The 23,538-nt window shown below is 43.8% G+C and overlaps 1 protein-coding gene across 9 annotated transcripts in view; it reads right to left on the reverse strand.

The window, feature by feature from the left end:
* The window catches only part of LOC110524334 (AP-3 complex subunit delta-1), a 43,419-nt gene that overhangs the window by 8,461 nt on the left and 11,420 nt on the right, over positions 1-23,538 (reverse strand). The window contains exons 13-35 of one of the 9 annotated variants that reach the window (XM_036978085.1): positions 19,547-19,695; positions 19,145-19,375; positions 18,764-18,998; positions 18,511-18,656; positions 18,055-18,208; positions 17,787-17,858; positions 17,510-17,585; positions 16,998-17,200; positions 15,893-15,966; positions 15,592-15,612; positions 14,685-14,838; positions 14,450-14,581; positions 6,826-6,879; positions 5,739-5,843; positions 5,412-5,543; positions 5,089-5,136; positions 4,922-4,942; positions 4,298-4,487; positions 4,099-4,187; positions 3,835-3,920; positions 3,545-3,666; positions 2,966-3,045; positions 2,703-2,827 (exon numbers count right to left, since the gene is read on the reverse strand). In XM_036978085.1, coding sequence (XP_036833980.1) covers positions 2,732-2,827; positions 2,966-3,045; positions 3,545-3,666; positions 3,835-3,920; positions 4,099-4,187; positions 4,298-4,487; positions 4,922-4,942; positions 5,089-5,136; positions 5,412-5,543; positions 5,739-5,843; positions 6,826-6,879; positions 14,450-14,581; positions 14,685-14,838; positions 15,592-15,612; positions 15,893-15,966; positions 16,998-17,200; positions 17,510-17,585; positions 17,787-17,858; positions 18,055-18,208; positions 18,511-18,656; positions 18,764-18,998; positions 19,145-19,375; positions 19,547-19,695 — 2,670 coding nt within the window. In that variant the 3' untranslated portion in view covers positions 2,703-2,731. Of the gene's footprint in view, positions 1-339; positions 2,828-2,965; positions 3,046-3,544; positions 3,667-3,834; positions 3,921-4,098; positions 4,188-4,297; positions 4,488-4,921; positions 4,943-5,088; positions 5,137-5,411; positions 5,544-5,738; positions 5,844-6,825; positions 6,880-14,449; positions 14,582-14,684; positions 14,839-15,591; positions 15,613-15,892; positions 15,967-16,997; positions 17,201-17,509; positions 17,586-17,786; positions 17,859-18,054; positions 18,209-18,510; positions 18,657-18,763; positions 18,999-19,144; positions 19,376-19,546; positions 19,696-23,538 lie in introns of those variants that run through there. The other 8 variants (XM_021603878.2, XM_021603877.2, XM_021603882.2 and 5 more) reach the window with 8 other exon arrangements.

Here is a 23,538-nt window from a genome sequence, read left to right on the forward strand (position 1 = left end):
TTCTGTCTGTAGTAAAGGACTTTTTTGTTGGGGGGAGTCTCATTATGATGGGCTGGGCCTGGCTCCCCAGTGGGTGGGCCTATGCACACCCATGGCTGCGCCCCTGCCCAGTCATGTGAAATCCATAGATTAAGGCCTATTCAATTTATTTAAATTTACCAATTTCCTTCTATGAACTGTAACTCGTAAAATCTAATTGTTACATTTATATTTTTGTTCAGTATACACAAGCTACATTGATCATTTATTCAGACTTGCACACAAAGAAAAGTACATGCAATTTCACTGAATATACAAATACAAAACAGGAATTATAATGAATCAGTCAAAGGAAAGATGTGAAAGCAGCTCAGCCTTTATTTCAATTTGGGTAGACTTATCCGTTCTTTAAAGGGAATGTTGATATGTCAGTCGACTAATATTGTCTTGCTTATGTAGTCCCCTCTTAAAACATATTACAGCGAATTGTGAATGAATGAGTTGGACAGGACCTTCAAACAAAGAGCAATGAGAGTATATTTTAATGTCACAAGCCAACCTCAGCATGACAATCACAATTTACCAGAGAAATAATTAAGACAAAGTGGGTATCTTCTCTGAATAGCATCACAATACCTTTCTTCTCTACTGAATTGGAGCCTCTTCCTCTCAGCGCCATGCCACCAAATAGAACCCCCTTCCCCAATGTTAAATCATTTAAAACATCTTTTTTTTTTTATTGTATGGACTTAAACAGATAAAACTACAATACCATCAAACTGTAGAATGAAGTCAACTTTCACTTAATAAAAATAAAAAAAACTAATAGAAAAAAAAGACAATCAAGTAATGACGAGGGAGTTTGTGTGCAAGTTTATCCTTGGATAGGGAAAATAATAAAAAGTATACATTCCTACTCATGCAAGATACACATTGATTAAATACTCCGCACAAGAAATGTTCATAATTAGTACAATGTATTATTTAAAAGTAACCGTTTCATTCGGTAATGCCAATCAAATCATTTTTTTTAGGAAGGACATTCTGTAGGTAACGTCGCTGAAAAACAGTTCTTCACACCAACATGGGACAGAAGACACTCGTGGAATGGCTGACCCATAGTCCAACAGGAGACCAACATCATCCACGCTTGCAAGACAGGAATGAGGGTTAGTCGGGATACAAACTATGGGATCAGTTTAAAGTTGCTACTACGTCGTGCTGGACCAGGCAGTGAGACATGTTGAGAGTAACTACAGAGCAAACTTGTAACCTCTGAGCAAGTCATGAAAAGGAAGAAGCCATTGAAAATTATGAACATTAATGTTCATCATATTGTCAATGCGCAGGATGTGGCAAGGCAGTTCTGAGAGAATAACACTGGAGTAAGATCAGTTTATGACTGTATATCAGTGACGCGTAAGATGTATTGGAGTGTAAAAGTGGCAAGGGGCAAGAGGTTTAGATGATTTGACAGACAAACGTCTTATTGACGGGCTGAATGTTTTGCTTTCTCAAGACAGGAGGGAGTAGCAAACAAGAAGCCACCTTGACTAATACTGATTGAAAATAAAATACGAAACCAAGTGCCATTGATCTCTCAGAATAAATTATGCCTGTATGACTACAATAGCCTTTCATTCCCATAGGTGATCCCAAACTAAGTAGATCAACACATGAGAGTCCTACAACAAATTGATATTTGAAGCCTGCTATTATAGCAAAGCTATGCGAGAGGCTCTAGCTGCAATATGTGATAGCTAGCCTTCACTTAAATGTGTCACAAGTGAATAAAGAGAAACAGAGGCAGAGCAATGAGAAGTTCTATATTATTCGGTCACTCATTACAGATACTGTGGTAGACATGCCTGAGGCAAGAGAGATAAGAGGTCTCGAACAGCACAGCAGATGAGCAGTTAAATATCTGTCAACCATTACAACATAATCAAAGCAATAAATCAGACAATTGTAAAAAGATCCCATTCTACCCATGTCTAGAATAGGAGACAGAGCAAGACAGATGCAGAAACATTATTTTCGAGTATGGCTACGCTTTGAGATGATTCCAACACACTCTTAGTATAACTTTCCAGCTCAGGCATTTTCAATTCTTACAGGGATTGATATGTTACAGCGGCACGGGTCAAACTGAAGCTTAGCACAGTTGGAGCGGGGGGGGGGGGTTGGAGGTGGGTCTCAGGAGTTCAGTCTCCTTCAGTTTACATGATGTTTCCATCTAGGGCCAGTCAGAGTGAGTCACGCATGCTACCAGGACTATAGAGCAGTGGTAGCACGCTGATGCTTAATGCAAGGGGGGCGCAGACAGGTGGCAGAAATCAACAAAAACAGCAACAAACAGAAACAACCTGAAACAGTAAAAACACAATTCAACCAACAAAAAAAGTCCAGTTGTCAGATTACATTACATGACCGTCACAGACTGTAATGCCGATGAGCGAGAGAGAATGGGCACGAGTTCAGTCAGAGGTGTGGAAGTGGGGAGCAGGTGAAACAAGTTTTTTGACAGTGGAAAAGAGATTTGAAACAAGGAAGAGGAACTAAAATTGCACAGAGGGAGTGAGCATAGAGCAAGTTACTGATGTGGAAAGAACACGTCTGAGTGCAGGGGGGAGTGGGGAAGTGAGCGAAGAAAGGAGAGTTGTGAATCTGAAGATGAATAAATAGGGTGAAACGGAGTGTTTTAGCGAGCGAGGGGGTTTAACAGGGGGTACCAAGTGGCTGTCAGACACAATCAGCACTGAGAAAAAGTGAGTTTGATCTCATCCAGCACATTCCCAAGCAGCCCCGGCTCGTCACATTTAGCATCGATGGACACGGTCTGATCAGCCTGAAATGGACAGGGACAAAGACGTAGGGCAAAGGTTACAATAACAACTCACAACCTTCTATCTCATTTGAGTTGTCTGAACATGTGGATCCAACATGTGGCTCTTTGGACACCTGACTGAGGAGTAGAGCTACTCACAGTTTTGACCAGCAGACACATATGGTGACCCTGGATTGACCTGCTGTACATGGAGGCACAGGAATCGATCCTCTCCACAACTGGTAAAGTGACAAGAACACAACCGTAAGCTTGTTATATCATTCAGTCCATTATTGACATGGATTATTGACACTTTTATTTAACTAGGCAAGTCAGTTAAGAACCCATTTTCATTTATACAGACGGCCTACCCTTGTTCAGGGGCAGAATGACAGATTTTTGTACCTCGTCAGCTCGGGGATTCAATCCAGCAACCTTTTGGTTAGTAAACCAACGCTCTAACCACTAGGCTACCTGCCACCCCGACACTAATCTATGAACAGATGCAATCTCAACATCTAAGGTCTTTATCATCATCATCATCATCATCATCTTAAAGTGGACATGCTTATTCAAAGAGGTTTGTTTTTGCAAGAGGACAAGGCGAACTAGAATAAACACCCCAAAAATGGTTGGGTCCCTTCACCGAATACCTCACCCTTTCCCCTGTATCCCAGTCCCTATCCCCCTCCCTCCCTTTTGCCTTCCACCAGTTTCCTCCAGTCCTAGTGTACCCACCAGAGAAGTGGTGGTGGAAGCAGATTCTGGCCAGTAGATGGTGGAAGGGCTGATTAACTCCCTCCAGCTTCAGAGAGCACCCCTTCAGGTCCCCTGACTCCAACAGCTTAGAATACGCATCACTGCAAACAGCAGCAATCACATTCACTACACATCACATAGCAGTTTAATCATGAGTTCAGATCAGGGCACAACACACAAAGCCAATAGCTCCAAATCTACAGTTAGGTAACGTTCATCATTACTGAACAGCAGAATGAGGTTCTTTGAGGGCAGCTAGTTGCACTGACCTGTAGCAGGGAGTGGTGATCAGGTAGGAGGTGCAGGTAAAGTGCAGTTTAAAGTCCAGTTTCTCGTGAGTGGAGGAATCATCAGTCTGTGAGAGAACATAACAGCAGAAGATCAATAATATGATTTTATGGATGAGAAATAAGTCAGTCAAACCTTGAGCAGTGAAGGAGACTGTATCCAGAGTCAATGTCGCAGACAGACTCACAGACAGAGTGCTAGCAGGGGCGATGTGAGGGACTTTGTGGTGGGATAGACTAACTCACCTTGACTATGAAGGTGAGGGTTCCCTTCAGTTTCTGGGGCATCACGATGTTCTGCACTGAGAAGATGAAGCGAGCCTCGTTTGAGATCCCTGAGGAACAAGAGAGGAGATCAAACATTAGTCTGGCTGCAAAACAGGAATTTTAATATTTGGAAGTGAATGTAGTTCAATAATAGTCTCCATCCCCGCTCTCTCCTCACCGGGGGGCAGTTGGAAGGGCACGATGAGGCCGTCGTGTGGGCCAGCTCCATCAGGCCGCTGCAGCTTGGAGTTGAGAGAGTCCAGCACGTTGAACTCCATGGACTTGATAAAGCTGTCGCACTTATTCTCAAAGATGACAGAGACCACTACCTGGCTACCGTCCTGCAGATTCCCCTGGATGTCACACACCTGGAGGTGGGGAGCGAGGGAGAGAGAGAGAAGGATGAGGGGAGAGATAAAACGGAGGTCGATCCACTCCGTAGCCAGCAGTGTTCACACAAGGAGCCCAGCAGATTGACTTGCATGCAAAACCACAGCAAACCAGCCAATCGATTCAACCATTCCAATCCCAACATGAATCCCATGTGATTTTTCATAAGCAATCTGGAAGCATTGATAGTAAAGAACCATAACGTCACACACACTCAAGAGGATGCCCCTGGCTTATGGTGTTCTGAATAACAGGGTCACGGTTTCCCATTTTTGCATGTCTCTGCATAAGAGCTTGGTTATCACAGGGTGATTAAGCCGGGGGGCACAGTCTAAGTCACAACCACACAGCACATCTAGAAGATTCTCCTGTAAAACCCATAGCCTGCAGTTCACAGAACCTCAGCCAATACCTTATCAGCATCCTGCTTCATCTTGAGAGAAAGAGAGATCCACATATAGTATTTATATATTATGTTAAAATGACCCTTCTCAGTTCCCATATCATCAGCCATCCACATAGAATATATAATAGTATTTATCTTTAGTTCAGCCAAGCTTCTCTCTCAATCACACTCACCATCTTGATGTAGGAGTTCTCAGCCAGCAGGGCGTAATTGGACATGGGCTGTAACAAGAGAGGCGTCTGGTCAGTTCTCAACCGTCACTTAATATGCAAACAAGGAAACCAGACTGCCGTGTGGATTATGTATATGCTATTAGACAGGCAGTGTATACACAACGCACACTTGACTGTGCCAATCAAAGGGTGGGGGTGTGTCAACAGACCAAAACCAAACAATGAAAATTAGAGTTTATCTATGAATTAAACGTCCAGCGGACAGGGATTTGACATAACGGAAAGGGATTAATTGACAGAGTGAATGGTGACAGGTTACTGACCGGTAGAGGCTCCTCCTCCTCCACAGTGCCGTTCTGCACAGACTCGTCTCCGGCCCCATCGCTATGATTATGGTGGTGCTTCTTTTTCTTCTTCTCCTTTTTCTGCTTCTTCTTCTTGTGCGTGGAGGATTTCTGAGAGGGAAACAAGCAGGGGTTTAAGTGACGGGCAGTCGATTCAGAAAGCGGGAGTGAAAATGTCCAATGGGGAAGTGCTCAGACAAGATCGGTCAAAATACAGTATCCTGTTGTGGTAGTCTACTGAATAATCCTTAGTAACAGCTAAGATTTCTGTCTCGTGATTATGGCATCATCAGTGGAGTGACTCACAGTCTCCTCCGGCTCAGTGTCTTTGGCCTCTTCAGGCTCAGAGTCTGGTGCCACGGCAGCCATACCAGATGCCGTCCTAGGGGTGGAGGCAGGGGCAGCTGCTGCCTGTCAACACACACATCAATAAAGTTAGTTGGACACATTTAGGAGGACTACTGACATACAGCACGCATTGTCATTTATTTATCATATACAAGTACAGGTATAGTAGCTTGGGTTAGTTGTAGTAATTTGTTTGTTGTTAAGAAGTTCTTTAATGCTGACATTGTTCCAATGGACCCATTGTCAATATCTGTGTTTTAGTGGAACGATCATAGACAAAAACACACAAAAACAGAACAGGTTCAAACAGGATGTGCGAAGTCACATTTGGGTGACTGATAGACTTACAGCCCATTTCCTGAGGGCAGACGGTTGGTGTGATGTAAACAAAGTGCTTTCATTATACATTTTTCTCAACATGCAGAGCCCCAAAACAAATGTACAGACCAATGATCAGATTCTGATTGAAACAGTCATATACAGCAGGGGCAGAACAGAGGACAGAGAGTGTGGGGTCACAGAGACCTTAAAGTAACTTTATGACCTAGTCTAAGCTCAAACTGAATACTGTACAGTCCTCTTCAGTCTCCCGCCTGGTCTGACAGCTGCTCTGGGCTAGACGTAGTCTGAACACACAGGGTATGTAGACAAACACTCAGTCAGTCGTCAAAAACACTGTCTATAATGTAGTCATACACATGAAGAGCTGTGCTACTGTTGCAGTGGTTTGACTTGATCAACAGGAACTGTCAGCAAGATTCCAGACACTCTGAGGCCCCTGAACTTGACAACTGTGAACCCACCACTGACGAGAAACAGACACACTGAGCAAAACAAAAACAACCAACACTAAGAAACACAATTGCAAACAGAAAACCACAGCCCAAGAACGAGTAGGGTTATGTGCCCTGTGAGAGAGAGGAAGTAATGTAAGCGTGAAAGGAGAGAAGCGTGAATGGAAGAAGGAAAGAAAGAAGCACACACGAGAGGTGCTGTTAGAACACAAATGACAACAAGGAATGACTAAGAGAGAGAGGAACTCAACCTGAGGGTTAGAGGGCACTGGAGCATTTGAGAGCCAGAAATCCAGATCCGAAGCCTAGAACAGGGAGGAAGGGAGGGGCCAGAGAGGTTAAACATTTTAGTGCTACCTCATCATGAAAAAGGATACAGAGATTACACTGTTCTTTTCATGAATAAATCAAGTATTTCAAAAGAGAGACTAGGAGCACTGAAATCTAAGAACTCATACTGATACTTGATTTAATCTTTGTTGCTGATAGGGAGGGGGCTTGAAAGCAGCAATGACGATGTTTGATGAATGAAAATGATCAAAGAAAATTCTCTGTCAAGCAAACTCTTAATTCAAATCTAATTCCTAGTTTAGCTGCAAATTATTTAGTGTCAGAGTTACAATAGATGTAGATGAATTACAGGAGTGACAAAATACCCAACACAGAATGTAATTGTGCATTGATTAACTCCTCATTGATTGATTTAATTCTTACTAATAACCCCTATAAATATTTGTCTAGTGGCATATGACCTCAGTGATCATTGTCCTATAGTATGCATTAGAGATACCAGACAGCAAAATACTCACTCTAAAGTTATTCTCAATGGTTTTTACATGACATGTTCTACTGTGATTAAGCCCTGCCTCCTGTATTCTTAGAGTTCACTCTAGAAAATGTATCCTCCATATTCATTCCTCTGGCTGATAAACACGCCCCTTTTAAACAATTCAGTGTCAAAGAGAAAACCAAGGGTTAGACCTTCAGCGCTCATTCAGATGAGAAATCCTGCCTGGGCCAAAGCAAGGAAAACTGACTGTAGTGGACTGGCAATCTTTCAGACAACTGAGAAACAGATGTACTATCTTGCTTAAGAAAGATAAATCAAGTTACTTTTTAAGCTCCATCTCTGACTGCTGGGGATCCTTCTGAATTTTGGAAAACAGTAAATGCACTGAAGCATACAAATTCATCTTCTTCCCTGCCTTAGCAAGTTCTGTCTGACTCTGGTATCCTAACGAAGAAGAATGGGATAAGTGATGCTTTTATCTCGGCAAGCTTTTTATTTGAGAGAAACTGTGGTTTAATTGACCCTGGTCTGTCAATCAACTGCTCTTCCCTCTGCCCGCCTCTAGCTGACTTGACAGTTAACGGTCAACTTCTAGTGAATCTTTGTTTTCATTTAAACAATTTACTACCTGTGATGTACTTTATGCCTTGCTTAAGATTGATGTAACACAAATAAATAAATAAAATAAATAAATAAAAAATATATATATAAGAATCCACTGGGGCTGATATGCATTTTTTGCTGCAGCTCTCTGCCCCCCAGATTGTGGAATCATTAACCCATATGTTAACCCAATGACTATATCTGGCACTATCCCCAATATTTGGAAGGCGGCCCATGTACTCCCCCTTCAAAAAAGGTGGAGACCCTTATAAACTAAATAATACTTTTTTTAAATATATATTTTTTTAAATCACCCTATTTATAAAAACTCTTTCCTAGCTAAAATATTAGAATACTTCATTAATTCTCAGCTAAGATCTTTCTTATCTTTGAACTGTATCCTAAACGTACACCAGTCAGTGCTATGAGCTGGTCTAAAACCTATCTTTGCTGCATCCCTAGCTATAAATTGTGTTGTTAACTGTATGGACAAAAGACAACATTGTGCTGCCCTCTTCATTGATCTGTCAAAGGCCTTCGATACTGTTGATCGCGCACTGCTAATTCAGAGGATTTCCTCAAATTGGCCTACACCAGGCTGAATGTAAATGGTTTCAAAATGACTTGGACAGAAAACTATGTGCATCTACTGAGGGTGTTAAATCAGATTTTCTGAGCATAACGAAAGGTGACCTGCAGGGGTCAATTCTTGGTCCTGAACTTTTTATTGTTTACATTGACAAATTAACCTGGAATTGTATGCTGTTGATACTGTTGTGTATGCTATTGCCCCCACAGTTGACCAGGGTCTATCTGACCTACAGGCCTTCATTAAATTATAGAAAAACCTTGACCAGAAATTACACTGCTCAAAATAATAAAGGGAACACTTAAACACAATGTAACTCCAAGTCAATCACACTTCTGTGAAATCAAACTGTCCACTTAGGAAGCAACACTGATTGACAATAAATTTCACATGCTGTTGTGCAAATGGAATAGACAACAGGTGGAAATTATAGGCAATTAGCAAGACACCCCCAATAAAGGAGTGGTTCTGCAGGTGGTAACCAAAGACCACTTCTCAGTTCCTATGCTTCCTGGCTGATGTTTTGGTCACTTTTGAATGCTGGCGGTGCTTTCACTCTAGTGGTAGCATGAGACGGAGTCTACATCCCACACAAGTGGCTCAGGTAGTGCAGCTCATCCAGGATGGCACATCAAAGCGAGCTGTGGCAAGAAGGTTTGCTGTGTCTGTCAGCGTAGTGTCCAGAGCTTGGAGGCGCTACCAGGAGACAGGCCAGTACATCAGGAGACGTGGAGGAGGCCGTAGGAGGGCAACAACCCAGCGGCAGGACCGCTACCTCCGCCTTTGTGCAAGGAGGAGCACTACCAGAGCCCAAGCCAAATGACCTCCAGCAGGCCACAAATGTGCATGTGTCTGCTCAAACGGTCAGAAACAGACTCCATGAGGGTGGTATGAGGGCCCGATGTCCACAGGTGGGGGTTGTGCTTACAGCCCAACACTGTGCAGGACGTTTGGCATTTGCCAGAGAACACCAAGATTGGCAAATTCGCCACTGGCGCCCTGTGCTCTTCACAGATGAAAGCAGGTTCACACTGAGCACGTGACAATCTGGAGACGCTGTGGAGAACGTTCTGCTGCCTGCAACATCCTCCAGCATGACCGGTTTGGCGTTGGGTCAGTCATGGTGTGGGGTGGCATTTCTTTGGGGAGCCGCACAGCCCTCCATGTGCTCGCCAGAGGTAGCCTGACTGCCATTAGGTACCGAGATGAGATCCTCAGACCCCTTGTGAGACCATATGCTGGTGCGGTTGGCCCTGGGTTCCTCCTAATGCAAGACAATGCTAGACCTCATGTGGCTGGAATGTGTCAGCAGTTCCTGCAAGAGGAAGGCATTGATGCTATGGACTGGCCCGCCCGTTCCCCAGACCTGAATCCAATTGAGCACATCTGGGACATCATGTCTCGCTCCATCCACCAACGCCACATTGCATCACAGACTGTCCAGGAGTTGGCAGATGCTTTAGTCCAGGTCTGGGAGGAGATCCCTCAGGAGACCATCCGCCACCTCATCCGGAGCATGCCCAGGCGTTGTAGGGAGGTCATACAGGCACATGGAGGCCACACACACTACTGAGCCTCATTTCAACTTGTTTTTAGGACATTACATCAAAGTTGGATCAGCCTGTAGTGTGGTTTTCCACTTTAATTTTGAGTGTCACTCCAAATCCAGACCTCCATGGGTTGATAAATTTGATTTCCATTGATCATTTTTGTGTGATTTTGTTGTCAGCACATTCAACTATGTAAAGAAAAAAGTATTTAATAAGAATATTTCATCCATTCAGATCTAGGATGTGTTATTTTAGTGTTCCCTTTATTTTTTGAGCAGTGTATAATTAAATGCAGGTTAAATTAAGTAAACAGTGCCTTCAAAAAGTATTCACACCCCTAGACTTTTTCCACATTGAGTTGCAGCCTGAATTAAAAAATGGATTAAACATAAATTTGTCAATGGCTACACACAATATCCCATAACGTCAAAGTGGAATTATGTTTTTCAAAATAAACAAATCTATTTAAAAAAAATGGCGTAGGGTTTGGGGGTGCGGAGTGGAGGGAAAGGTTTTGAGGGGCAGCTCTAGGGGAACCGGGGGTGGGAGGGGGTCTTGAATGGTTGGTGGCCTGGTGGTTGGGAGTTTGGGCCGGTGGCCGATAGGTCGCTGGTTCAGGTTCCCGATTTGACTTGGTGGTAGATCTATAGACATGCCCTTGGTCGCAGCACTTGACCCTGGTTGCTCCTGTGGGTCGCTCTGGGGTCTGCTAGATGACTGAACGTAATGTAAAAGTTAAGCTGTTTCACCGCAGGTAGATTGTTTGTTAAACATTATTTTTTAATGACTACCTCATCTCTGTACCCCACACATACAGATCATTGTAAGGTCCCTCATTCGAACAGTGAATTTCAAACACAGAGTCAACCACAAAGACCAAGGAGGTTTTCTAATGCCTCACAAAGAAGGGTAACTATTGGTAAAAAAATATATAATTAAAAGCTGACATTGAATATCTCTATGAGTATGGTGAAATTATTAATTACACTTTGGATGGTTTATCAATACACCCAATCACTACAAAGATAAAAGGTGTCCTTCCTAACTCAGTTGTGGGAGAATGAAACCTATCAGGAATCTAAAGCAATTAAAGTTTAATGGCTGTGATAAGAAAAAAACTGAGGATGGAACATTGTAATTACTCTACAACACTAACTGAACAGACAAGAGTGAAAAGGAGGAAGCCTGTACAGAATAACAATATTCCAAAACAACCATCCTGTTTGCAACAAGGTACTAAAGTAATACTGCACAAATTTGGCAAAGCAATTACATGTTTGTCCTGAATTCAAAGTGTTATGTTTGGGGGCAAATTCAATACATTACTGAGTACCACTCTCCATATTTTCAAGCATAATGGTGGCTGCATCCTGTTATGGGTATGCTTGTAATCGTTAAGCACTGGTGGGTTTTTCAGGCTATAAAATAAATGGAATGGAGCTAAGCACAGCCAAAATCCTAGAGGAAAAGCAGATTGAATCAGGTTTCCACCAGACACTGGGAGATTAATTCACCCTTCAGCAGGACAATGACCTAAAACAAGGCCAAATCTACACTGGAGTTGCTTATCAAGAAGACAGTGAATAGGTTCATGAGGGGCCGAGTTACAGTTGACTTGAATCTACGAAAATACCTAAAAATGGTTGTTTAGCAGTGATCAACAACCAATTTGACAGAGCTTTAGGAATTTAGAAAATAATAAAATGGGCAAATGTTGCACAGTCCAGGTGTGCAAAGCATAGAGACTTGAAGCCAAAAAGCTGTTTGTTTCTACAACTTATTGACTCAGGTGTGAACTTACATTACCTTACTATTTTCTACATTGTAGAAAAATAGTGAAGAGATCAAAACTATGAACACATATGGAATCATGTAGTAACCAAAAAAGTCTTAACAAATCCAAATGTATTTTATATTTGAGATTCTTCAAATAGCCACCCTTTGCCTTTGACAGCTTTGCACACTCTTGGCATTCACTCAAACAGTTTCACCTGGAATGTTTTTCCAACAGTCTTGATGGAGTTCCCACATATGCTGAGAACTTGTTGGCTGCTATTCCTTCACTCTACGGTCCAACTCATCCCAAACCATCTCAATTTGGTTGTGGTTGGGAGATTGTGGAGACCAGGTCATCTGATGCAGCACTCCATCACTCTCCTCCTTGGTCAAATAGCCCTTACACAGCCTGGGGGTGTGTTGGGTCATTGTCCTGTTGGAAAACAAATGATAGTCCCACTAACACCAAACCAGATGGGATGGCATATTGCGTTGCAGAATGCTGTGGTAGCCATGCTGGTTAAGTGTGCCTTGAATTCTAAATTAAACACCATCACACATCCTCCATGCTTCAAGGTGGGAACCACCCAAGCAGAGCTCATCCGTTCACCTACTCTGCGTCTCACAAAGACACGGCAGTTGGAACCAATTATCTAAAATCTGGACAGATTTCCACAGGTCTAATGTCCATTGCTCGTGTTTCTTGGACCAAGCAAGTATCTTCTACTTGTTGGTGTCCTTTAGTAGTGGTTTCTGTGCAGCAATTCGACCATGAAAGCCTGATTCACGCAGTCTTAGTCTCCTCTGAACAGTTGATGTTGAGATGTGTCTGTTAGAACTCTGAAGCATTTACTTGGGCTGCAATTTCTGAGGCTGGCAACTAATGAACTTGTATTCTGCAGCAGAGGTAACTCTGGGTCTTCATTTTATGTGGCAGTCCTCATGAGAGCCAGTTTCATCATAGCGCTTGGTTTTTTGAGACTGCACAAAAATCCAGATTAAGACATGAAAGTCACTCAAAGTAATGATGGACTGTCATTTCTCTTTGCTTATTTGAGCTGTTCTTGCCATAATATCGACTTGGTCTGACCAAATAGGGCTATCTTCTGTATACCAACCCTACCTTATCACAACACAACTGATTGGCTCAATCACAATAAGGAAAGAAATTCCACTATTTAACAAGGCACACCTGTTAATTGAAATGCATTCCAGGCGACCTCATGAAGCTGGTTGAGAGAATGCCAATAGTGTGCAAACTCGTCAGGGCAAAGGGTTAGAATAATCTCAAAGAAATCAAAATATATTTTTTTATTTTCAACACTTTTTTGGTTACTAGATGATTCCATATGTGTTATTTCATAGTTGTTATCTCTTCACTATTATTCTACAACGTAGAAAATAAAAAATAAAGAAAACCTCTTGAATGAGTAGGTGGGTCTAAACTTTTGACTGGTACTGTAAGTATTCAGACCCTTTGCTATGAGACTCGAAACTGAGCTCAGATGCATCCTGTTTCCATTGATCATCCTTGAGATGTTTCTACAACTTTATTGGAGTCACTCTGACAGAGCTATAGAGTTCCTCTGTGGAGATTGTTGTCATTCTGGAAGGTTCTCCCATCTCTGCAGCACTCCACCAATCAGGCCTTTATAGTAGAGTGGCCAGACAGAAGCAGTCTCCTCAGAGAAAGGCACGATAGCCCACTTGGAGTTTGCCAAAAGGCACCTAAAGACTCTCAGTCCATGAGAAATACGATTCTCTGGTCTGATGAAACCAAGATTGAACTCTTTGAACTGAATGCCAAGCATCATGTATAGAGGTAACCTGGCACCATCCCTACGGTGAAGTATGGTGGCAGCATCATGCTGTGGGGATGTTGTTCAGTGGCAGGGAATGGGAGAGTAGCCAGGCTCAATGGAAAGCTGAACGGAGCAAAGTACAGAGAGATTCTTGATGAAAACCAGCTCCAGAGCGCTCAGGACCTCAGACTGGGGCGGCGGTTCACCGTCCAACAGGACAACGACCCTAAGCACACAGCCAAGATAACGCAGCAGTGGCTTCGGGACAAGTCTCTGAACGTCCTTGAGTAGCCCAGCCAGAGCCTGGACTTGAACCCGATCGAACATCTCTGGAGATACCTGAAAATAGCTGTGCAGCGACGTACCCCATCCACACTGACAGAGCTTGAGAGAATCTACAGAATGGGAGAAACTCCCCAAATACAGGTATGCCAAGCTTGTAGCATCATACCCAAGAAGACTCAAGGCTGTAATCACTGCCTAAGGTGCTTCCTCAAAGTACTGAGTAAAAGGTCTGAATACTTAGTTAAATGTGATATATATTTTTTTGTATTTTATAAATTAGCCAACAGTTCTAAAAAAATGTTTTTGCTTAATCATTTTGGCGTATTGTTTCTAGATTGATGAGGGAAAAAAACGATTTAATCCATTTTAGAATAAGGCTGTCACCTAACAAAATGTGGAAAAATTCAGAATACTTTCCCGAAGACAGCCATATATATAGTCCCTGTATAAAAGGTAGTCCCTCCCTTTGTGACGTCATACCTCTGGTGTAGAGGCAGGAGGCGGGGCTGCCACCTCCTTGGTCTCTTCTGGTTGGACAGGCTCCTCTGACCCAGCGCCCATAAGATCCTCCTCTTCCTCTTGTTTGTGCTTTTTCTTCTTCTCTTTACTCTTCTACAATTACAAAAAAACACAATCCTCAAGTCAATAAATATACTACGGAAACAAACGTCAAAAATATGTAAAATATTCTTAAGAAATAAAGATGGAGCCAAACCTTCCTGTCCTTCTTCTCCTTCTTCTCCTTCCCTGTCTTTTTCTTGGGCTCTGGTACAACCTCCACCACCTGCCTGTCTTCCATGGGGCTCTTGAGGACCTCGTCAGGACGGTGTGACCTGACTGGCAGTTTCTTCTCGCTGTCTGCCAGGGGCCTGAGAGCACAAAGAGAAGTAGACACACTTACAACCACAGCCATGCGTGTGCATGGGGATTCTGGTCAAACCACAGCCATTTGCTGCATCAAGTGTTAACTAGCGTCTTTTCCTTGTCTCCTTTTAGGAAAGGAAGCTAGTTGAGACAAAGCCATCCACTCAGGTGCACGACATCTCAAACACAAACCTTCAAAGGGGGGGGGGGGGGGGGGGGGGGGGGGGTCAGGAGGGACACTCCCATTAACAGGTTAATCAAATAATTAGCAATTATGTTGAAGACCAATGAATTGGGTGAGGATTAAAATAAGAGCAGCACGGTAGTCATCCAGGAGTAGTACTGGTGATGGAGTTAGGACTTCAGAAAATCAGCAGTTCCACTGAGAAATCAATTAACTCCATCTATAAAACAGGTTGATGTGACGAGAGTTTAAGTTAGTGAGAAGAGCGCTTTTCTTCAGCGCCTGCCACAATAACACGTTTGGAAGGAGGGAATGCTGATATTCTGAAGGGAGCTTGTAGAAGGTTTCAAATGGAGTAGGGCTGAGAGGGAGAAAATAGTGTAGTTGAACACTGGGATCAAACTTTAAACTGTAAAGTCACATCATGCCCAAACGGAGAGAGAGAGAATCAGATGAAGAGAGAGAGCAATGCTATGTTAGTGGGAGGGGGCAGGCGTGAGACCGAGAGACAGTAGATCAGTCAGTTTAGTATGCAGGCCCAGACGTGGCCTCCTGACACTGAGAATGTACTCACCTGCGAGATGCTGCCAGCAAACTGCTCGGGCAAGGGGACAGAGAGGTGTGTGTGCATGAGAGAGAGAGAGAGACAGAGGGAGAGAACCACAGAGCAGAGCACAGTGAGAGGGAGTGTGTGTGGATGGGAAGGGCCTAGCCAGGGCAGCACTAGCACCAATCTCTCATCATTGGTGCCAGGAAGAGATTATACACCCCCGCAGAGTATATAATAGCACAGCCTGTTTATATAGCCTGCTCTTTCATACTAATCCATTAGTGGACAGCTGTAATACAGAGAGGTCAGTGATGAGTGAACTCACTTGTCCAGGTCGATGTTCAGAGCTTTGTGGGGGTCGTTGGGATCTTTGTCATCGTCATCACTGGGTAAGGCATTCTGAGACAGGAAGAGAGTCAAGTTAGTGACAGCGTAAAATAACATCCTTGCATTTAATATGAAATTAAAATGTGAATTACCACTCAATATAACAAATGTTTTATGGCTTCTTGGCCTGAGCCCCTTTCATGAGGTTTTGGGCTCACTTTTTCCCCTTAAATTCCTATATGAAATGTTCTGAACTAGAGGTCTTCACGGATCCCGAATATCCGAGACCCAATCCAGAATTCTAAATAATGTCACAGATCTGGGTCAGATCTGATATGATTGTCACGGCTCTTGGGTGGGTGTAATATTAACTGACGTGTTCAGAAGGGCCCGTACAGAGCTGAACGGGACTGCTGGCCAATCATAAGTCAAAGCAGCAATAGGCTACAGTCAGAGCCTCCGTGTGGAAAAAGTCAGAAGATAACAAATCAATGGAAGATAGAATTAAAAGGAGAAGGATAGGCTACAACAACCAAGAGCCAACAGGTAGGCTGATACAAATAACAAGTCCATACAGAATATTAAGTAACTGTAGAATGAGAAAGTGCATGCACTTCAGCCTCAGTTAGCCTAGCTAGCTAAAGTTAGTTAGCATAACTATCTTCTCCCAGTTTGATGCTGTCAAGACAGGTACTATGTAATCATATTTGATGATAAATAACCTAGCTATGGCAGTTATTAGTCTACTATAGTGAGTCAGCTTGTTGGTTGGCTTCTGTCTCTAGTCTCTCCCTCCCTGCTCCCCGTGTCACTCGCTCACTCCCCCGCCTGCTAGAGCGGCACCTCCCTCCCCTCGTGCTTTATCAGCTCTGGTTAATAGTCGCTTAGGGAGAAAAAAAAAAGAGTACATTTTAAGCTGCTTCCATCACTCGGATTGGACCAGGTCTGGATCTGACCAGATCTATATGGAACTGGTCTCTATATTTCAAAAAAATATTGATGCATTTCGAGTCTGGGTGGGAAAGTCCCATCTCCATTTCGGAAAAGGTCAACTTTTGGATCCGTGAAGACCTCTACTCTGAACACCATGTGTAAATCCCTACCTCTGGCATCTCCTCAGTGACGATGTCCACCATGTGTGCGGGGGTGATGTCCTCCTCGCTCTCTGGGCCAGAGTCCCCCCTTCTCCGGCGGCCCTTCTCGCCCTTCTCCCTCTTCTTCTTGTCCTTCTTCTTCTTCTTGTCTGCCTTGTTTCTCTCCCGACGCTCCTCTTCCAGCTTCACATACTGATCTGACATTGGCATCCCTAAACCAAACGGGAGGGAGAAAGAAAGAGGGAGAGCGAAGGAAGGAAGGAGAAAGAGGGGTTAAGTTATGTTACAGAGAGAGAAGTACAGTAGAGGGGTTAAGTTACGACAGAGAGAGAGATGAGTGAGAGCGGTACAGTAGAGGGGATAAGTTATGACACAGTAGATGGGTTAAGGTATGACAGAGGCGAAGAGAGAAAGAGGGAGATGGGTTAGGTTTGGATACAGAGTGCTGTGTGCAAACCACTCACTGATACACTGTACATTGAAATCAGTAGTTTATAATCTAGTGGTCAGAGGAGACTGACCTGGGACCTTAAGAGGCACACTGAGGTCAATCTGCACCACTGGAATGTGCTCCACACCAACACCATCCTGGTACACCTGCACACACACAGAAACAAGTCTTACACACAGGAACTATAACACACGAATGTGAAGAACATACAACATGAAGGCTCCTAGTCCATTAAAATGATCATATTTAGATGGAAGTAGTTTGAAATGTGTAATTAATTACATTTCTGCAAGAGTCAGGATAACACACAAGACTAGCTGCCAATTGGGTAATGATGCTCTGCGTACCTTCTGAGAGGAGGGGGAGGCCTTGATGTAGAATGGGTTGTTGGCCTGCTCTGCCTTCCTTACTTCTCTCCTCTGGATGGAGGGAGAAACAGCATAAAGTCAGTCATATGAAAACTCTATTGTATTTATATTATGGTTGAGTGGTGTGTACCAGTGTACCTCTTTGGTGTCAGCAAACATTTAACACCAGATCAACTGATGAAAGAACTGAGGAGCTTGTATATCACTAGGTCTACAGCAGTGATTGTCTTATACATTGCCATCTTACCTTGGCCAGTTCCTTCTCGTCCACCTCAGTGTAGCGTGGCTTGGTGTGTCTGGACTCGTCCTTGGCAAACACTGCCTTGCCCTTGGACTTCCTGCCCTCGTCTTCAGACTCACTCCCAGACGGAGGCTCGTTGATCCACACATCCAGGTCCAGTCTGGGGACAAAACCAAGATAACACGTTCTCACCAGCTGTACTGTCCAATAGGGATGTGTTTAGCGCTTAAATGGAATCAGAAAGTCTCTGTTGATGTTGTGTATACACTTTATATACGGCTCAGTCAGACTGACATTCAATAGTCTGCAAGACAGACTAAAAAACAAAGCTACTTTGCAATATCGAAAATTGTGTAATGGGCTGCATAAAGTAGTACTATAAAAAATATACGTATTATGTTGTGCATCACTATAAGCTTAATTTAACAGCATTGTCAGTAAGAGAGCAGCAGGCAGACTGACCCTTCAGGAACAGGTACTTTCTTCTGTGCCTTGGGGGCCACAGGGTTGAGCTCCCCAGCAAACAGAGCAGTCACCTCCTCAGCCACCTCTACATCCTTCTGCTGCAGCTTCTGGATGTACTTCACCAGCTGCAGGATGCAGGAGGCCTGGAGAGGGGAGAGGAATGAGGGGGGGGCAAAGAAAGATGCATAGTGAAAAAGGTATTCGCCTTTCAAATTGCCAATAGCCCCCGGAGGTTAGATGTGTGACTCACCCTCTCCTGCACCTCCAGGTTGGAACTCTGGACAAAAAGAGGCAGCCTGTCAATGAGCAGCTGGCTGGTCTCCTGGGCTACCGTGCTGTCCGCTGGCGCCCCCTCCTGGCCCCGCAACACCGTGGCAAACAGCTTGGCAGCGTTCTGCACGTACACAGCCTGGATGTGGCCCGGCAGGGTGGCCACCTTGGGCCGCAGCATGGCCTCCAGTGTTGCCATGGGTTCCTCCAGGTGTCTGGGGGGAGATGGAGGAAGGTACTGGATGAGGGATAAGTCAATGATATAGGGCTGAACTGGCCTGATATTAGCTAGTTAGTGGAAAACAGTCTCGCTAGAAAGCGTGTGTACTCTTGCAGAAGAGGAATAGACATGAATACATACTCTGAGAACTCTCCACAGATCCAGGCGGCGGCATAGAGAACCTCACAGATGCCGTTGCGCTGTGTGTTGCCGGTAAGCAGGTGGGCGTTGTCCAGTAGAGTAGCCATCTGGGCCACAGCAAAGGCTCGGATGGCCTTGACCCGAATGGCCACGTCCAGCATCTGGGAGGCAATGAGGTGGCCATGCCGCGTGCCCTCCAGACGGGTCAGCTCCACCAGGATACTGATGTACCTGAGAGATGGACACAGGACAGAGTCAGACGGATGACCTCAGAGACAGGTGAGTGGAAGGTAGGCCCCTAAATGACAGGTAATCCATGACTCATGATCACAGAAAGTATGAGTTTAAAAGTGTGTAAAGAACCAGAGACAATTATAGGCCCCTCCAGTAAGTTGTACTGACCATTCAAAGTTGGTGATGTACTGGTAATTGCTCTGGCTGCAGATGTCGATGATCTTGGTGAGCAGCTCATCTCTGTAAGTGGTTCCCTCAGCCTTGTCGACGTGCAACATCAGCTTCTTCACTATCTCCATCAAGTTCTTCTTGGACACCTGGGAGGACACAAATAGTCCATGGAGAAACAGAGGCATGGGGCAATCAGAAACTGTACTGTGACCAGTACGTAGCTAGATGTACCGAGGCGTTACTGAAATTATCTAGCTTCACATTCCAGCTCAGGGTTCATCCGTACTACAATGGTGGATATTGCTTGTCCGCCTGCCGCTAACTAGGGGTGTAACGGTTCACATTCGTACCAGGGACTTCAATTCAGTCCGCAATGCGAATCCGAAAAAATACAAAAATGGCATAAAATATATAAAACACTAGACCTATAGGCTATGCTTACTGCGTTGTAGGTCTATGCCTCAACTAAATCTGAAAAAACATTTCAGGATATCATCTTAAAACAACTAGAGCCTATGCGTACGTTGTAATCATAATTAAAATCTTAAATTGCCGCATTTGAAATTATCCTTTTGTGAGGTGCAGCCAAAAACGAGTTCTGTACTAATAATAACGTAATAATGAAAACTTAATAAAAATAATAAAATAGATGAGTGTAGGGAGTCGATAAACCAGATTTTGAGGATCCTCAATCACCGTTTAAATCTCCAGTTTGGGAACATTAGATTACAACGGCGATGGACAGAGTTGTGGACAAAACATTACCATTATGTCTCCACGCTCAACGAGAATCACCTATGCAGCAGTCTGCAGACTCCTCAAATATAGTGCATTCTGAAAGAATTCAGACACCTTTACTTTTTCCACATTGTTAAGTTACAGCCTTATTCTAAATCCTCATCTACACACAATACCCCATAATGACAAAGTGAACACAGGTTTGATAAAAAAAAAAACAGAAATAGCTTATTTACATAAGTATTCAGACCTTTGCTATAAGACTCAAAATTGAGCTCAGGTGCATCCTGTTCCCATTGATCACCCTTGAGATGTTTCTACAACTTGGAGTCCACCTGTGATAAATTCAATTGTACATGATTTGGAAAGGCACACACCTGTCTGTATAAGGTTCCACAGTTGGCAGTGCATGTCCGAGCAAAAAGCAAGTCATGAAGTCGAAGGATTTGTCCATAGAGCTCAGAGACAGGATTGTGCTGAGGCACAGATCTGGGGAAGGGTACCAAAAAAAAATGTCTGCAGCATTGAAGGTCCCCAAGAACACAGTGGCCTCCACCATTCTTAAATAGGAGAAGTGTGAAACCACCAAGACTCTTCCTAGAGCTGGCCACCTGGCCAAACGAAACAATTGGGGGAGAAGGGCCTTGGTCAGGGAGGTGACCAAGAACCCGATGGTCACTGACAGAGCTCCTCTGTGGAGATGGGAGAAACAACCATCTCTGCAGCACTCCACCAATCAGGCCTTTATGAGTGGCCAGACAGAAGCCACTCCTCAGTAAAAGGCACATTACAGCCTACTTGGAGTTGGCAAAAAGGCACATAATGGACACAGAGAAATAAGATTCTCTGGTCTGACGAAACCAAGATTGAACTCTTTGGCATGAATGCCAAGCGCCATGTCTGGAGGAAACCATGCACCATCCCTACGGAGAAGCAAGTTGGTGTTAGCATCATGCTGTGAAGATGTTTTTCAGCGGCAGGGACTAGGAGTCTAGTCAAGGTCGAGGGAAAGATGAACAGCGCAAAGTAAAGAGATTCTTGATGAAAATCGCTCTGGAGCAGGTTAGGACCTCAGACTAGGGCGAAGGTTCACCTTCCAACAGGACAACGACCCTAACCACACAGCCAAGACAACACAGGAATGGCTTCAGTACAAGTCTCTGAATGTCCTTCGAGTGGCCCAGCCAGAGCCCGGACTTGAACCCGATTGAACATCTCTGGAGACCTGAAAATGACTGTACAGCAACGCTCTCCACCCAACCTGACACAGCTTGAGAGGATCTGCAGAGAAGAATGGCACACCTGTATTTGGGGAGTTTCTCCCAATCTTGTAGTGTCATACACAAGAAGACTATGCTTTAATCGCTGCCAAAAGTGCTTCAACAAAGTACTGAGTAACTAACGGGTCTGAATTCTAATGTAAATGTAATATTTCAGTTTATTTTTAATCAAATGTGCAAATTTCTAAAATCCTGGTTTTGCCTTGTCATTATGGGGTAATGTGTGCAGATTCAGGGGGGGAATGATTTCATCAATTTTAGAATATGGCTGTAATGTAACAAAATGTTGAAAAAGTCAAGGGGTCTGAATACATTCCGAACCCACTGTATTTTGACACATTTATACCGACATCACCCCAGTATACCGGAGCAAGACAAACTAAAAGAAACATCATTGCCCCTCTGCATTAAACCAGAACTTGGCAGCTGAGTCTGACCAGGCTAAAGAAATTACAAGTGTGCTAGGTAGGCTATGTTTAGATATTTTACAGTTGGATATGCACCCCTTCTCAGTGATTGAGAATAGGAGGTTTCAGCACCTCGTGAAAAGTGCTTGAGCCACATTACGAACTTACCTCGTGCACCTCAGCAAACGGGTAGTACTCGCTCTATATAAGCAAGCCAAAGTTTTCAATTAAGTGGCCAGTGCACCCTGTGTTGCGCTTAACAGTGACCGCCCATCACATTAACCCGGAGTGGGAGATGTACCGTGCTACAGATACTCCCCCTTTATGAGAGTCACAAGCACACATCTGGCACTGTAGGAGGCAGTGCCATGGTGCGCTCATAAGCAAGATGGAAGTAGACATTTACCACATACAACTGGGGAAAATCCACTTGAACGGCCCTCTTACTGGCAATTACTAGTGGGAAACGCATCTATCATCCTGAGCACCTACTTCTCCCACATGGTGACCTCTGACATTAACTGCTAAGGAAATGGCCTCTATAGCAGAATTTTGGGCCAGTTAAAAATGCAACAAAACAGTATTTTTTTTAAAAAGCTAACTTTATAATTTAATTAGAAACATAAGTGGTGTAAAGGACTTCAGTAGTTTTTGGGGTAACTGTACTTCACTATTTACATTTGACAACTTTTACTCCATTTTCCTAAAGAAAATGTCCTTTTTACTCCATACATTTTCCCTGACACCCAAAATTACTCGTTATATTGCGAATGCTTAGCAGGACAGGAAAATGATCCAATTCACACACTTATCACAATAACATCCCTGGTCGTCCCTACTGCCTCTGATCTGGCGGACTCACTAAACAGAGAACATCCCTGGTCGTCCCTACTGCCTCTGATCTGGCGGAGGACTCACTAAACAGAGAACATCCCTGGTCGTCCCTACTGCCTCTGATCTGGCGGACTACTCACTAAACAGAGAACATCCCTGGTCATCCCTACTGCCTCTGATCTGGCGGAGGACTCACTAAACAGAGAACATCCCTGGTCGTCCCTACTGCCTCTGATCTGGCGGAGGACTCACTAAACAGAGAACATCCCTGGTCGTCCCTACTGCCTCTGATCTGGAGGACTCACAAAACACAAACGCTTCATTTGGAGTGTGCGCCCGGCTATCCGTAAATTAAAAAATTCTAGAAAATTGTGCCATCTGGTTTGCTTAATATAAGGAATGTGAAATTATTTTTTATATTTAAAACCAAATACTTGTACTTAAGTAGGATTTTACTGGGTGACTTTCACTTGTCAATTTCTACTAAGGCATCTTTACTTTTACTGAAGTACGACAAATGGGTACTTTTTCACGAGAGCTGTACTTTTAGTTTATGGTTGACGCAGCTTGCTGGCCATTAGTTATTCAACATTTCACAACGAGTTAAAAATCACATGAATGCATCCAATTGGTTTTTACGACTTCACAACTGGTAAATTCCCACAACCCACATGGTTACAGACGCAGCATCAGAGTGAAAACTTGAGGCCCAAGATAATAATCCTGGCAC

Source organism: Oncorhynchus mykiss, chromosome 5 (genome assembly GCF_013265735.2).
Source record: "Oncorhynchus mykiss isolate Arlee chromosome 5, USDA_OmykA_1.1, whole genome shotgun sequence".
Lineage (NCBI taxonomy): Eukaryota > Metazoa > Chordata > Actinopteri > Salmoniformes > Salmonidae > Oncorhynchus > Oncorhynchus mykiss.